Raw genomic sequence first — 12989 nt, forward strand, 5'->3', positions numbered from 1 at the left:
TTACAGAGTCAGCATATTGCTCCCAACAATCTGGCTTCTCATTTTACCAACCTCCTAAGCTGAGTCAACCTTAAGCTGTTGAGGATTGAACTACTTGCAGTGAGCTGAATTAGCCTGCAATACGGCATTCTAATGAATGCACCCCCACACCATTTAGCTTTTGAACATGCAGTACTACATCGTCTTCAAAAATCAAGATCTGGGGTGATACTATCTTTCTATATACCAGGGGTCTTCAAACTTGGCCCTTTTATGACTTATGGACTTCAATTCCCAGAATTCCTCAGCCAGACACACTGGAAAGTCCACAAGTCATAAAAGGGCCAAGTTTGAAGACCCCCTGCTTTACACCTTTGTTTCTCCATGTAAGTAGTCTTCAACTTACAACTGGACACTTAGCAACCATTTGAATTTACAATAGATGCCCCTCTCCCCAAAGTTACTTAAAGACTCTGTTCCAAAATTCCAAATGCTCCCCCCCCCCAAATCATATGACTTATTTTGGGTGCCCATCAATAAGCCTGCATTTATTTATGGCTATTTGCAATGTCCTGTGGTCATGTGACCGTGATTTACATATTTGCCAAAAACCAATGTTTACTTCTGGGTTATGCCAAAAATGCCTCATAATGTAAAAAGATGGCCACAAAAATAGGTTATAAAATTGGGTTGGTCATGTGGGTGACCTGATTTACAACCATCACGACTTATGATCACAATGTGCAGACTCCATTAGGATACTAAGTCCAGGACTACCTGTAATTACCCACACTGTTTTCCTCAACACTGAGTGACTATCTTTTAACATCTTGTTATTTGCATTACAGTTTTTAATGTGCATGTCAATGCTTATTCATTCCTCATTTGAAAATACTGCACCGTATCAGGAAGAAACACAAGCTTCACTTAATAAAAGTAGAACTCAGCATTTTATCTACAGGTTCTATCTGGAATTTTCGAGGACTGATCAATATACACAGACACACAGAAACACACACAGGGTACATATTTGTATGTCTGTATACACATATATACATGCACTCCTGAATACAGGGCAAACATAAAACAAGTTGTGCCACATTCAGAGTAAAAAGGTGTCTCCCCCCCCCAGTATTCACCCTGTTAAATCAAATACATCTTAAGACTGCTCAATTAAGGAATTAATACACCATAATAAGCTTAACTGCAGCTTCCTTCTAATTTACAGTGAAAACCCCACTGTGAGCAGTTAAACTGTGCAAATTAACAAAAAACCAAGTAAGCTGGGCTAACATTCTATGCTTGGGGGGGGGTCGTATTTGAAGAAACAAATGATTGCAGGCATTTCACAGCACATTCAAGAGCACTCTCAGTGAAGACACTCATGTTTTAAGCCCTCGTGTGACATGAAGCAGTGCTTTCGGCATGCAACTGAAGACTTAACATGCTGGTAGGTTTATTAAATATTCTTGTGCACATTCTGCCTATACTTAGGAAAGTTGTAAAAACTTTCCCCACCCCTCATTTCCACATTTCCTGCATGAGGTTCTCATGCGTATCAAGCAAGTGCTTAATCGGGCATAAGGGAAAGCCACAAATAAAGCCTATAAAATCATAAGTTATTCACTCTTTCAACTCAGCAGGAAGAGTCCTTTTACTGAAAGCATCCATTCAGCTGTAGGAAAAGAACAAACAAGGGAAATTACTTCTTTAATCCATGGTGTTTGCTTCAAAAGGAGTGAACCTTCTATTGGGGAAGCAACTTCCAACAAACCAAGAGCTTACTAGGATAGGATTAAGGTCAGTTTGCCTGAGAAGGCAGAGAAAAAGCTCCGTGTAAGGAATAAAAATGTGCTGATAGCTTTCAGGAAATAAGGATATAGGTTCTGCACAGGAATTTTTTTACGGGCATCTCTTGCTACTCTACACATTATTTCATGTTCAATTACTCTATTAATCTATGCTTGGAAACAAAAAACTACTAAGATGTATTCTGGATACTATAATACATATTAAAGGCCCACTCTACTCAGTCTCAGACAATGTTTCTCAACCTCAGTGATTTTAAGATGGACTTCAAAATCCAGAATTCCTTAGCCAGCATATTGGCTGGGAAATGCATACAATCCCATTTTAAACATTCACAGGAATTCCATATCTGGGTTGTTTTAATTTTTAGCACCATGGCAGTCTCTTACCTTTTCTTCAACGGGCTGGGGAAAGAAATTGTCGGAACATGGTGGTAAATTCTCCTTCTGCTCATAATTGTAGTCTTTGTCTTCATTTTCATTTGTTTGAACCTCATTCTGCAAAAAAACAAACACTTGAGTTTGAATAAATTAAGGCTTTATAGGCTTTCAATTAAGTGAATATGGGTTAAGTATATTTTTTAATATGTCTACAGTTAGATTTCTACATAGAAGAATATGGCAAAAAAGATAAAAGAAATGTAATATTAAAGTAACAGACCCATTAACTATTCTATATCACACAGTATATTGTTGTTTTAACCATTCAGTTGTGTCCAACTCTTGGCAACTTTAGAGTGTTGGACACGACTGAATGGTTAAAACGACACAGTATATATGTCCTATATTTAATTACCGTATTGTTGTGTTAACATTCAATTATATTCCTAAAATCATTGTTAAGGCTAGAACTAAATGACAGCTTCATCTCATAGTGAATTAAAACCTGCAAAATCAATCAATCAATCAATAATAAACCAAAGGCAAACTACCTTTCTTAAAATCTTACAGTAGGACCAGGTCCGCCTATATAATGCTAAAGAAACTTGTTTGAAAGCTAAAGAAACCTGTTTCAGAAAAATCAGTAAGAATTTCCAAGTGAATTTCTCAACAGAAGCATTGATATGTAGTCCTGTTACAACCATTTGTTTAGTAACCATTCAACAGCACTGAAAAAAGTGATTTACAACCACGATTTTCTTCGAACTTACAATGGTTGCAACATCCCCACGTCAATGGGGGAAGCTGGATTCGATTAACAACTGCATGATTCAATTAATAACTGTGGTGATATGCTTAACAAGATAATAAAATCGGGCACAACTCACTTAACAACCACCTTGCTTGGTAACAGAAATTCTGATCCCAGCTGTGGTCATATGTCAAGGAATACAGAATATTCCTTATACAGAATATTTCACCAGTAAGGCAGAACTCTTTAAAAAAGCCCTCCTTTGGCAGTTACTTGCCTCAACTCAGTGGCAATAAACCTTCGCCTACAAATTTAGTTTCTGTCTCAGTTTAAATAATTCCATTATAGTCCTGATGGATTTTTTTGCCCAGCAAAATGGGCATAACATTCATTTCAGTATCACACTGGTGCTAACTTAAATTAATTTACATTATGTAATTACTATTAATTGTACAAGTAAGACAGAAGTCATGCTACTGGATAAAAGTGCCCATTTGTTCCTGTTAAAAGGAGGATGAGCGAGGAGAATTGTAGCTGTGAGAACAATTGGAAAAATTATTACTGGGAGAAACATAATTCACTAAAATTAAATTATTTCTAAATGCCAAAGCATCGCTACAGGGAAAGTAATAGTGCCAAGCTCTTACTGTGGGAAATACTCCATTGTAAGGAATTTTAAAAGTTCAAAGATGTCAAAATCCTTATAAAAACTTCACAGGGTTGAGAAGAATTATTTTTTCTTATGTTAACAAGAACAAGGGTTTCAAACTGGTACCTCTACCAATACTAAAATATTTTTTTTCTTTTGTTAGAAAGCTAGCTGTATTTGGGGAAAAAGAAATTACAATGAATATGGTTTGTGATTTCACTCCTGGAATACGCAGGAGTGATGACTTTTGCACTGGAAAAAGAAAAGCTATTGTTGTTGTTGTTTTTATCAAAGCTCTATTTGCAGGCAGGAATCTACTTCTCCCTCTGCAATGCATGCATATACACAATCATTAAACCATGCAAATTTGCAGGAGGAGATATCTTTTCCTTGCCATTTCCTGCCTGCCTCGTCAACTTCAAAGAATTTGGGGAAGAGAAATACATTTTCCTTTAAAAATCATTTTAGCCTTTTGCAAAGGCTTAGGAAGAAAATGAATTTTGTTCATCCCCAAATTCTTCGTATGCTAAACTGAAGAACATAACATAAGCTCTGATGACATAAGATAGGGTTATTTGGGCTGATGGCTTCTATTCTACTCTCTTATTTAGGGAAGTCTGAAATTTATATACTGCCTTCTACATGGTACTCTTGAGATATTTTAGAACAGAATTCCCAATGGCCAAGCTTGCAGTCTTTGATGTGAATTGTAGTCTAACATGCCTTGAGAGGATCGCACTTGGATAAATTAATCTAGATCTTTGTAAACAGAAGGAAATCCCACCCACTCCCCCCCAAAAATGTATTTGCAGTTACGGTATTCCTATGCAGATACAGAAAATAGCTGGGTTTTGCACATTGAAATTGTTTCTCCTTATCAAATTTCCAAGTAAAATGCCATTCCTTATTATCTTAAGCTTTAAAGAGCTATCAGCTCTGTAAAATAATATGTAACAACTGTTACTTAGGGGTTTCATAGAATAGACATTGAAGTCTAACTTCAACCAGCTGTTCAGGGTTTATCACAATTTAGCCTTCCACTCACATTCACATTCCTTTCCTCCCTTTTTGTAAGAACCTCTGACAAATGAGTTAGCACAGGGCTTTTCAACCTTTTCACCCATTGTACCATTTTTAGGATATGGCAATATCCAAGTACCACCAGTCGCCTAGCAAGGTGTCAAAAACTTGATGACCAAAAAAAAAAAAAAAAAAAAGGAAAAAAGTGGTAAAGTACAGGTAGTCCTCAACTTACAACAGTTCACTTAGTAACTGTTTGAAGTTACAATGGCATTGAAAAAAGTGCCCCCCAAGCCACAGCTGAGCAAGACATCTGCCTGCCCGCCCTGCCACGCTCTTCCTCCTGTCCGAGGTTTTCATTGATGTGAGCATTTCTGTTGAGGTTTGGTTTTTATTCCCGTCTGTTGGGACACTGTGACCATCATAAATATGAATCAGTTGCCAAGCATCTGAATGTAAATCACAAGACCCTGGAGATGCTGCAACATTCCAGCTGATCGGCGCTTCTTCTGGGCTCAGCAGAAGCGCCAGGATCAACGCTGAGCTCCAGCTGGAGCCTGGCGCTGATCCTGGTGCTTCCGCTTCCGCTGAGCCCTGACAGCCCTGCAGCCCCAGCCATCTCTCGCTCAGGCTTGTGTGGTGCTGCCACCGGTTCAGCTCATTCCCCTCCCCCACTACCACTTTTCTAGGATGGTCGCGTACCACCTGCCAAGTGCCAACGTACCACAGGTGTACCCGTACCACTGGTTGAAAAGCCCTGAGTTAGCAGACTCGTCCTTGGGGGGATTACTTTTTCCGAGAACGTCAAAGAACATGAACTGGAATTGGGTGCAAAACAATACAGGAATTGAGGAGGAGGGCATCTAAACACAACCAACTTTTAAGACCAATTTTTTTTTTCAATTTCAGAACTGCATTCATATATAAAAAGCCAGTATTCTTCAAGCTTTCTTAATTTCAGTGGCCTAATTTTGGAAAGGAATGGGGCTAGATCTTCTTTGCCAAAACAGGTGGATTAGGGTTAGCCTAAATACTTACTGATTTATTGCACAATCTCCAGAAATTATTCAAGTAGATGTTGATCTACCCTAGGTTCAAATTAATTTATTAATCTCTTCCAAACATACAGAACATAGAACAAGTTCAGTAAGCAGGATAGTATATAGCAGGGGTAGGCAACCTTGGCTCTTTTATGACTCGTGGACGTCAACTCCCAGAATTCCTGAGCCAGCATGGCTCAGGAATTCTGGGAGTTGACGTCCACGAGTCATAAAAGAGCCAAGGTTGCCTACCCCTGCTATATAGTCTATTTGATTACTTTAAATGTTATGGTCTCCTTAAAATATAGCAAAAAAGTCATTTCAACTAGTTGTTGCTTGCAATTCCTTATTTCCAGGATGCAGTAGCACAAAAAGGCATTCTGTAGGCATCTCCCCTCCATGCAAAAACAGAATCTGCTGATACTGCAGGACTTGGGAATCCTGATACTCACAGTTAAGGGCAGCATGCAGCACATATACAAGGGAAACATGCAGGAAACGTCACATTTGAAGGCAAGAATGGTAGCAGCAAAGCCATAAACCAAGGATGGAGATTCTCAAGCATACAGGTCATGGTTGTCTCAAAGGTATTTTTTCAAAAGGCAACTGGACTTTGTTTTTCCTTGAAGATGTTTCGCTTCTCGTCCAAGGAACTTCACTGGTTGAAATATCTTGGATGAGAAGTGAAACATCTTCAACGAAAACCGAAGAAGGCCCAGCTGCCTTTTGAAAAAGCACCTTTGAGACATAAATCAACTCTCTCATCCTCCAAGTTCTTTTCGCTTAGAAGAGGTTGCTGGGCATTGCTATGTACATTTTCATGAAAAAGTAGCTGTTCTAAGAGACTGGAGTTGTAATACTTGGTTTTCTTGAAATTGTTCATTTGATAAATTGCTATCTACTCATTAATTATTCCCCTAAACCAGCCTTTCCCCCACTTGCTGCAAAAAAAAAAAGACAAAAAAAAGAGTATCTCCTTCAAGTTGCATCTTCTTCAATGCACCATCTGTCATGTGTGATCTGGAGTTTTTTTGTGTGATCTGGAGTTATTGTTTGTTTCAAATGGTCCTTGAAGTTATTGATGACCTGCCGGTGTTCAGTCTTAGGTGAGCATCCATGTTCAAACTGATGTTACTTAGGTAGGTAATGAAATGTCCATAAACAACTACGCTCAGAAAACACCAAGGACTCCATAGCTGAATTCCCCTGCCCCCGCAAGAGGATATTGCCTACCATACTTTGACCTACATCACCGTTTGCCATCAAAATACACACAAATACACAGGTTGCCTACCCCTGCTATATACTATGGACTCCTACATCTAAGTTTTATTTTACTGAAAAGCAAAGAATTCTAAGCCAGTCATTAGAAACACAATTCTTTCCATTCTAAACAAAATAGCACAAAATTTCCATTCCTTCCAGTACGGAACATGGAGTCTCTGACAGCTCTTTCATTACAAAACTAAGTGCTTTGGCGTAAACATAGGAGTCATTGATGATGATGATGGTAGTGGTGGTGGTGGTAAAATGTTTAAAAGTTTTCTGATTCTTACAGGTAAGCAAAGCTTATCCCCTATGCTTTACAAAGGCAGAAAAGACAAGAAAATTCCCACACATGTAAAAAGAACTTGAAAGATGTTCCACTAGCTTTAATGAGAAAGAAGACTTTAAAAGGAGAAAATTCATGAATCAAGAATTTTGAGCATTCAGGGCAAAGTCATCGGTGACATTTTAGATGGAATCCTCTACTGCAGAGCAGTGACAGCCACCCACCTCTAAAAAGTAAAACTTACCACATAACTGGGAGACCCGCTCTGCTTGGACACAGCCGCTTGGTACTTAGCAAGCCTATCCTTGATGGATGTTTCTGAAAAACGAGGTATTTCTAAATTTCTCCTGTTCTCTGCTTTCTCCGGGTTCGAAACTGCAGAGGCAAAAAAGCAAATTATCTAGAACCCTGTTTTCCAAACTTGGCAGATATAAGATGTGTGGACTTCAACTCCCAGAATTCCTCAGACAGCATGCTTAAAAGTTTGAAAAACACTGATCTTCTAGAACAGGGGTCCTCAACCTTGGCAATTTTAAGATTTGTGGACTTCAACTCCCAGAGGAATTCTGGGAGTTGAAGTCCACAAGTCTTAAAGTTGCCAAGGTTGAGGACCCCTGTTCTAGAATAAACATAGATGGCTGCTGTTATTGAGATACATTGTAAGAGATCAAAACTTCACTCAACAGCCATTTAATAATCTAGGTCGCCAAAGGGCATGAATTAATCCCAACTCCATAACCAAAGCAAAAAGAGTCTACCTTAAAGAATGAACTTTGCCTTGTTTAAAGATTCCATTGCTCTCTTTGCTAATTTAAAGCTAAATTACAGGCAACAGCATCCGACCTGGAGGACAGCATTTCAAGAGCTACACTTTTCAAAACAAGAGTTGACAAAAAAGTAACAAAAGTGTAGGTTGGGGAAATTTATGCTTTTGGCTCCTCCCCAAACAGTACTTCCCCATGCCCATTTGAGAAACTGATGAGTTTATTGCTGAACTTATATATGAATTAATATTTCATATAAGATGAAGCACTTTGTATTTATTTTGTATATACAATCAATATTCTGACTTCTTTGTCTCATGTACAATCTCTGATTAGTTCAACTGCAACTTTCTTTAGTACACACAATATGGCCGTTTTTATTAATTATGTAAAAATTAATAACAGGATATGGATTGTTTATGAAGATTTTTTAAAAAGTGCATAGAGGTAGTCCTTGACTTATAACAATTGGGACTGCAATTTCAGTCATTAAGTGAGTCATTTCATAATGGACCTGATTTTATGACCATTTTTACTGTGTTCATTAAGCAAATCATGTGGTTATACTAATCACATGACTGTTAAGCAAATCCAGGTTTCCCCATTGACTTTGCCTGTCAGAAACTGTCTGGGAAGGTCACAAATTGTGATCATGTGACCACAAGATGCTGAAACCCTCATAAATGGGAGCCAAATTTTGGTGACATGACTATGAGGGTGGGGCAAATGTCATAATTTTGAGGACGGGTCATAAGTCACTTTTCCAGTGCCACGGTAGCTTCAAACAATTATTAAACAAGTGATAAATCAAGGACTATCCAAACATAACTCTTGCATATTATAATAATCAGTCACACGGTTTCAATATATTAGTAATATATAGACATTTATCTTACATTTCTCTTTTAGCTTTCATATAAAATAATTAGACATATTTGCATTTTAAGCTGTTTAATATTTTGAGTTCTGAAATGCCCTTCCTCTTTATTAAAGAGATAAATACTGGGCATGCCATTGCACTATACTGAACATTGCTTACATGAAGAAGTGTGGCTTCTTTCTCCATGAGGTAAATCGAGGTCCTCTGAAAAGAAATGGCTCTCTGAGATCATCCTACCCTCAGCAGCTCTGCTATGGTCATGAACAATCTGCTTTAAAAATGAAAGATTTTCTGTTTATTATTTGATTAGTGGTCCAATGAAGAGGAAGAAATAAGTAAGCAGCAGCAAGAAAGATAAATCCAACAACATCTACGCAGCAAGCCAAGATGTTCTTTCTCTCTCAATGAAGTGTAAATGTATGGTGAAAGCTAAGAATTTATTCAAGCTGGTAAACATTAATTTAGTTAGGTTGACTCCATTAATTTTATGTGAAATTCCAGGTGCCTGAAAGGTATTAGACCCAAACAAACTAAGATATGTCGGGAGGTCTGGCCTGAGGTTGGCACTGTGTTATAATGGGCTTTTATTAGGGAGCCCTTAGAAGAAATAGTCTATAAATCAGGTTTTAACTTTCACTATTTATTAACGCAGGCAATCACATTTTAGGCATTTTTGTGTACAATGGCAGGAACACATCTGCAGTGTGAAAGTTCTGTTTTAAGAATTAGGATTAAATATATGCTGGCTCAAAATTATTTACTTATAAGTAATGTTGGTTGTTAAGAAACAAACAGTCCCACAAGTTCATCTATCCAAATTCAGAGGCTTCTGGATAAAAGCTGCCAATGGAACCCCAGGTTAGCATATACAGTATATTTTTAAATTCCTATTTTGACCCTTTAGCAGAAAATACAGCAATTTCATCTGACATTCAATGTTACTAAAAAAAGTCATATAATATAGATGTAGTGAAAAAAGGCTCAAATACACACAGACATACATATACATACTTTCCAACATTACCTCCTTTACACACAGCATACAATGATCTTAGTGAAGATAACCACATGACAATAAATAGCAGAGGAATTGTTTCAATTCTAACAAAAAACTGAATGAATCCTTGGGCCAAAAATGATCAATAGACTAATCAACAAAGCCTTTGAGCAAATCCATCAATGAGAGATGTTTTATTTCAGAAGCAATTTTGGTTTTGAAATAATCTTTTCCAGTAATAGAAAACATGGGGGCAGGAATCAAAATAATTTCTTTTCAAATTTAGAGATGGTTCTTGTTAAGCTTCATATTGCTACACTTAATCGAAACAGAAATTTCAGGGATAAAGTACATTTTTTTAAAAAGTGCAGATAGAAGTCAAATAGATTCAGTTTCATTAACAATGAAAGCTAAGGGGCTGCTCTAATTTCTCAGGATACGATTCTCCTCTTCTTATTAAGATGCCGTCAGCAGACAAGAATTTATCTGGACCTGCATTTTTTTACATTCAAGAAGGGAAGGATTAGGCCAGAGGTAGGCCTAATTGACCCTATTATTGTCAGAAACAGCAGAAAGGATACAGGAGACAGATGTGCTGACTTCAAACTAATTTTACTCAAAGAATTGCTTGTGGATTAAAGTCAAGATGTTTATGGCTTTTGTTTTTCTTGTCACCCTTAGTTTAAGAAAAAGCAAGTCTGGAAATTTGGAACAGGAAAAAAGGAAAAAAATATTGAGAGGGCAATTTATTTCTATAAATGTATTGAGGAAATATTAAGATGGGCGTCAACTTCCATGGCTCTTCCACTTTTACCACAGTTTTTCTAAAGCTGTTACTTACCATCTAATAATTTTTTCTTCAATACTGTAGTTACAGCCAAATCCTGTCACATCTAGAATTCTAAAATACAGGCCCAATGTTGCTCACTCACATAGTTGAAAGGACGTGACGTTATATTTTTAAAGTAAAGCAGATTTCTGCTTGATTATGCTAAGGTAGGAGTCAGTCTAGATCAGGGGTGTCAAACTGCGGCCTCCGGATGCATCATAATGAAACCGCGCCCACCCCATTGCTAGCAATGGCAAAAAAGTCGTGTTATGTCACAACACGTCACGTGACGTTGCGAGTTTGATACCCCTGGTCTAGATGTTTAAAGTAGCTGCTCTGATTACCTGAAACAATCCAACTAAATCTACACAGAACCTACTTAGCCCTTAATTAAATTCTGGGGAAAGGAAAAACAAAGCTACATTATACAGTTTTAAGAATTGCCTGTCAAAGCTATATGGGAAGGTGTGGCAGAATTTATGCATTGGTTGTAAAAGATGTGTGTCATTGCCGAAAGGATAGCCATACTGCTAAACCATCCTTTGTTTTGTGCAATATCACTATCATAATTGTCCTCCCCGTAGAGAAGACCTCCCAGGTGGCATGATCCACTTTAATTCAAAAGGCTAAAAAAAGATTACTATGCAGTCATCTTTACAATGATTGCATCTATAATGCCAATTGACTGTGAGATATAAACTGCTTTAACTTCCAAAAAATACATTAACAATCAATTCTCAGCTCAAATATAAATCCAGATTATTTTAAAGAACTCCACAAGATTTTGTCGTTCTTTTAATCCTATGTATCAGATGATTTCATTGGTATTTCAGTGCCAATTATTTTGCATTAAAAGGTCACCTGTTAACAGATAGGACTGAGTGTAGATACCGTATATTCCGGCGTATAAGACGACCCCCAACTTTTGAGAAGATTTTCAGGCTTTAAAAAGTCATCTTATACGCCAGAAAATACAGTACAATATTGAATTTCTGTTTATAGATGAGCACAATAGGAGCTCCTTTGCTGCTAGAAAGCTTTGTCCTGTTAGTGCTTATTTCTGTAAAAAAATAGGGCTGGCCACTAGGGGGCAGATTGGTTTTAAATTCAGAGAACAGCTACCAGTATATTCCTGTGTATAAGACGACCCCTGACTTTTGAGAAGATTTTCAGGCTTTAGAAAGTCGTCTTATACACCAGAAAATACGGTATGTTAATTTTTATTATAATAAGATATTAGACATTTTTAAGGAGATTTTGACAGATGGATGAAAGTATGGAGTGGTAAGAGGTAGCATAATCAAGCAAAACAATTGCCTAAAATATCTTTGCATTAACTGTCCTAGTCTATTTTGCAGAAAACACACATTGGGGCATGAGACTAAATTTGCATTCTCTTCAAAATATTTTTCTAATATTATTTTAATATTTTGATTAAAAAACTCTACTATAGACATGTGTTATTTACACATGCTCAGATGTAGCACTATGCTGCATATCTGCTAAATGGGACTGGAAGCTGAATCAATAGAGATCTGCATTCCACTCTTCAGTGTGTTGAAACCAGTTTGCATACTCTACAAGCAGTGTAACTTTGCAAATATATCTGGGGGGCATCTAGAAGAGGAAGTCTGTTTAAGTATGTAATTATTCTGAATCCAGGATTTCTTTTTAAATCCCAATGACTAACACTGAATTAATTCCAGTTTATGAAATCTTTATAAAGCCGTTCTCTTTGAAGATCATTGCTCAACGTCTTCACCAATTTATTCTATATTCTAGATAATTATCTTGTTAATGGCCAAAGTCCTCAAAAAGTCAGTGCCTGGAAAGAACTACTGGTGCTAGAAATCTTGCCAGTATCTCTTCTGTCATTATTCTCAAAAATCAGCCTGTTTCACAGCTGAAACGAATTAAAATGGGATTCTGACAATTTCCAAAGCAATGAAGTATTTACTACCAATCTCAAGAACTGCCTATGTGCCATATTGTTATTGAAATGGACCACATATATTCTTTATTCTAGGCACTTTTCAGCACAGCCTTTGCCAACTTAATATCCTTCCAATTTGTTGGCTTTCTAATTTCATAATTGCTGCTGCATTGTGCTTAGCACAAGACATGATCACTTATCTCATAATTAATACAACTCATTTGGAGTTACTGCGTTGGGCATAATGTTGATAATACATTCTAAACTTAAAACCCTCTGGATGCATGTAGGCCCTTATGGATATTAACTATCTCAGATTCTATTTATTTAAGAACAGTCCTTAGTATAAGATATACAACGGCATATAAACATTTTTTTACTGCAAAGTTGGTACTAATATAGCAAA

General features: G+C 37.2%; 1 protein-coding gene across 4 annotated transcripts in view; it reads right to left on the reverse strand.

Annotated features, from left to right (window-relative positions):
• Window positions 1–12989, reverse strand: part of LIMA1 (LIM domain and actin binding 1) — a 63455-nt gene that overhangs the window by 15090 nt on the left and 35376 nt on the right. For 2 of the 4 annotated variants that reach the window (XM_039362262.1, XM_039362260.1), the window contains exons 5-7: window positions 8984–9092; window positions 7425–7555; window positions 2178–2285 (exon numbers count right to left, since the gene is read on the reverse strand). In XM_039362262.1, coding sequence (XP_039218196.1) covers window positions 2178–2285; window positions 7425–7555; window positions 8984–9092 — 348 coding nt within the window. Of the gene's footprint in view, window positions 1–2177; window positions 2286–7424; window positions 7556–8983; window positions 9096–12989 lie in introns of all 4 variants that reach the window. The other 2 variants (XM_039362261.1, XM_039362259.1) reach the window with 1 other exon arrangement.

The sequence above is a fragment of the Crotalus tigris genome, unplaced genomic scaffold (genome assembly GCF_016545835.1).
Source record: "Crotalus tigris isolate CLP2741 ecotype Arizona unplaced genomic scaffold, ASM1654583v1 scf7180000019409.675750, whole genome shotgun sequence".
In the NCBI taxonomy this organism is placed as follows: Eukaryota; Metazoa; Chordata; class Lepidosauria; order Squamata; family Viperidae; genus Crotalus; species Crotalus tigris.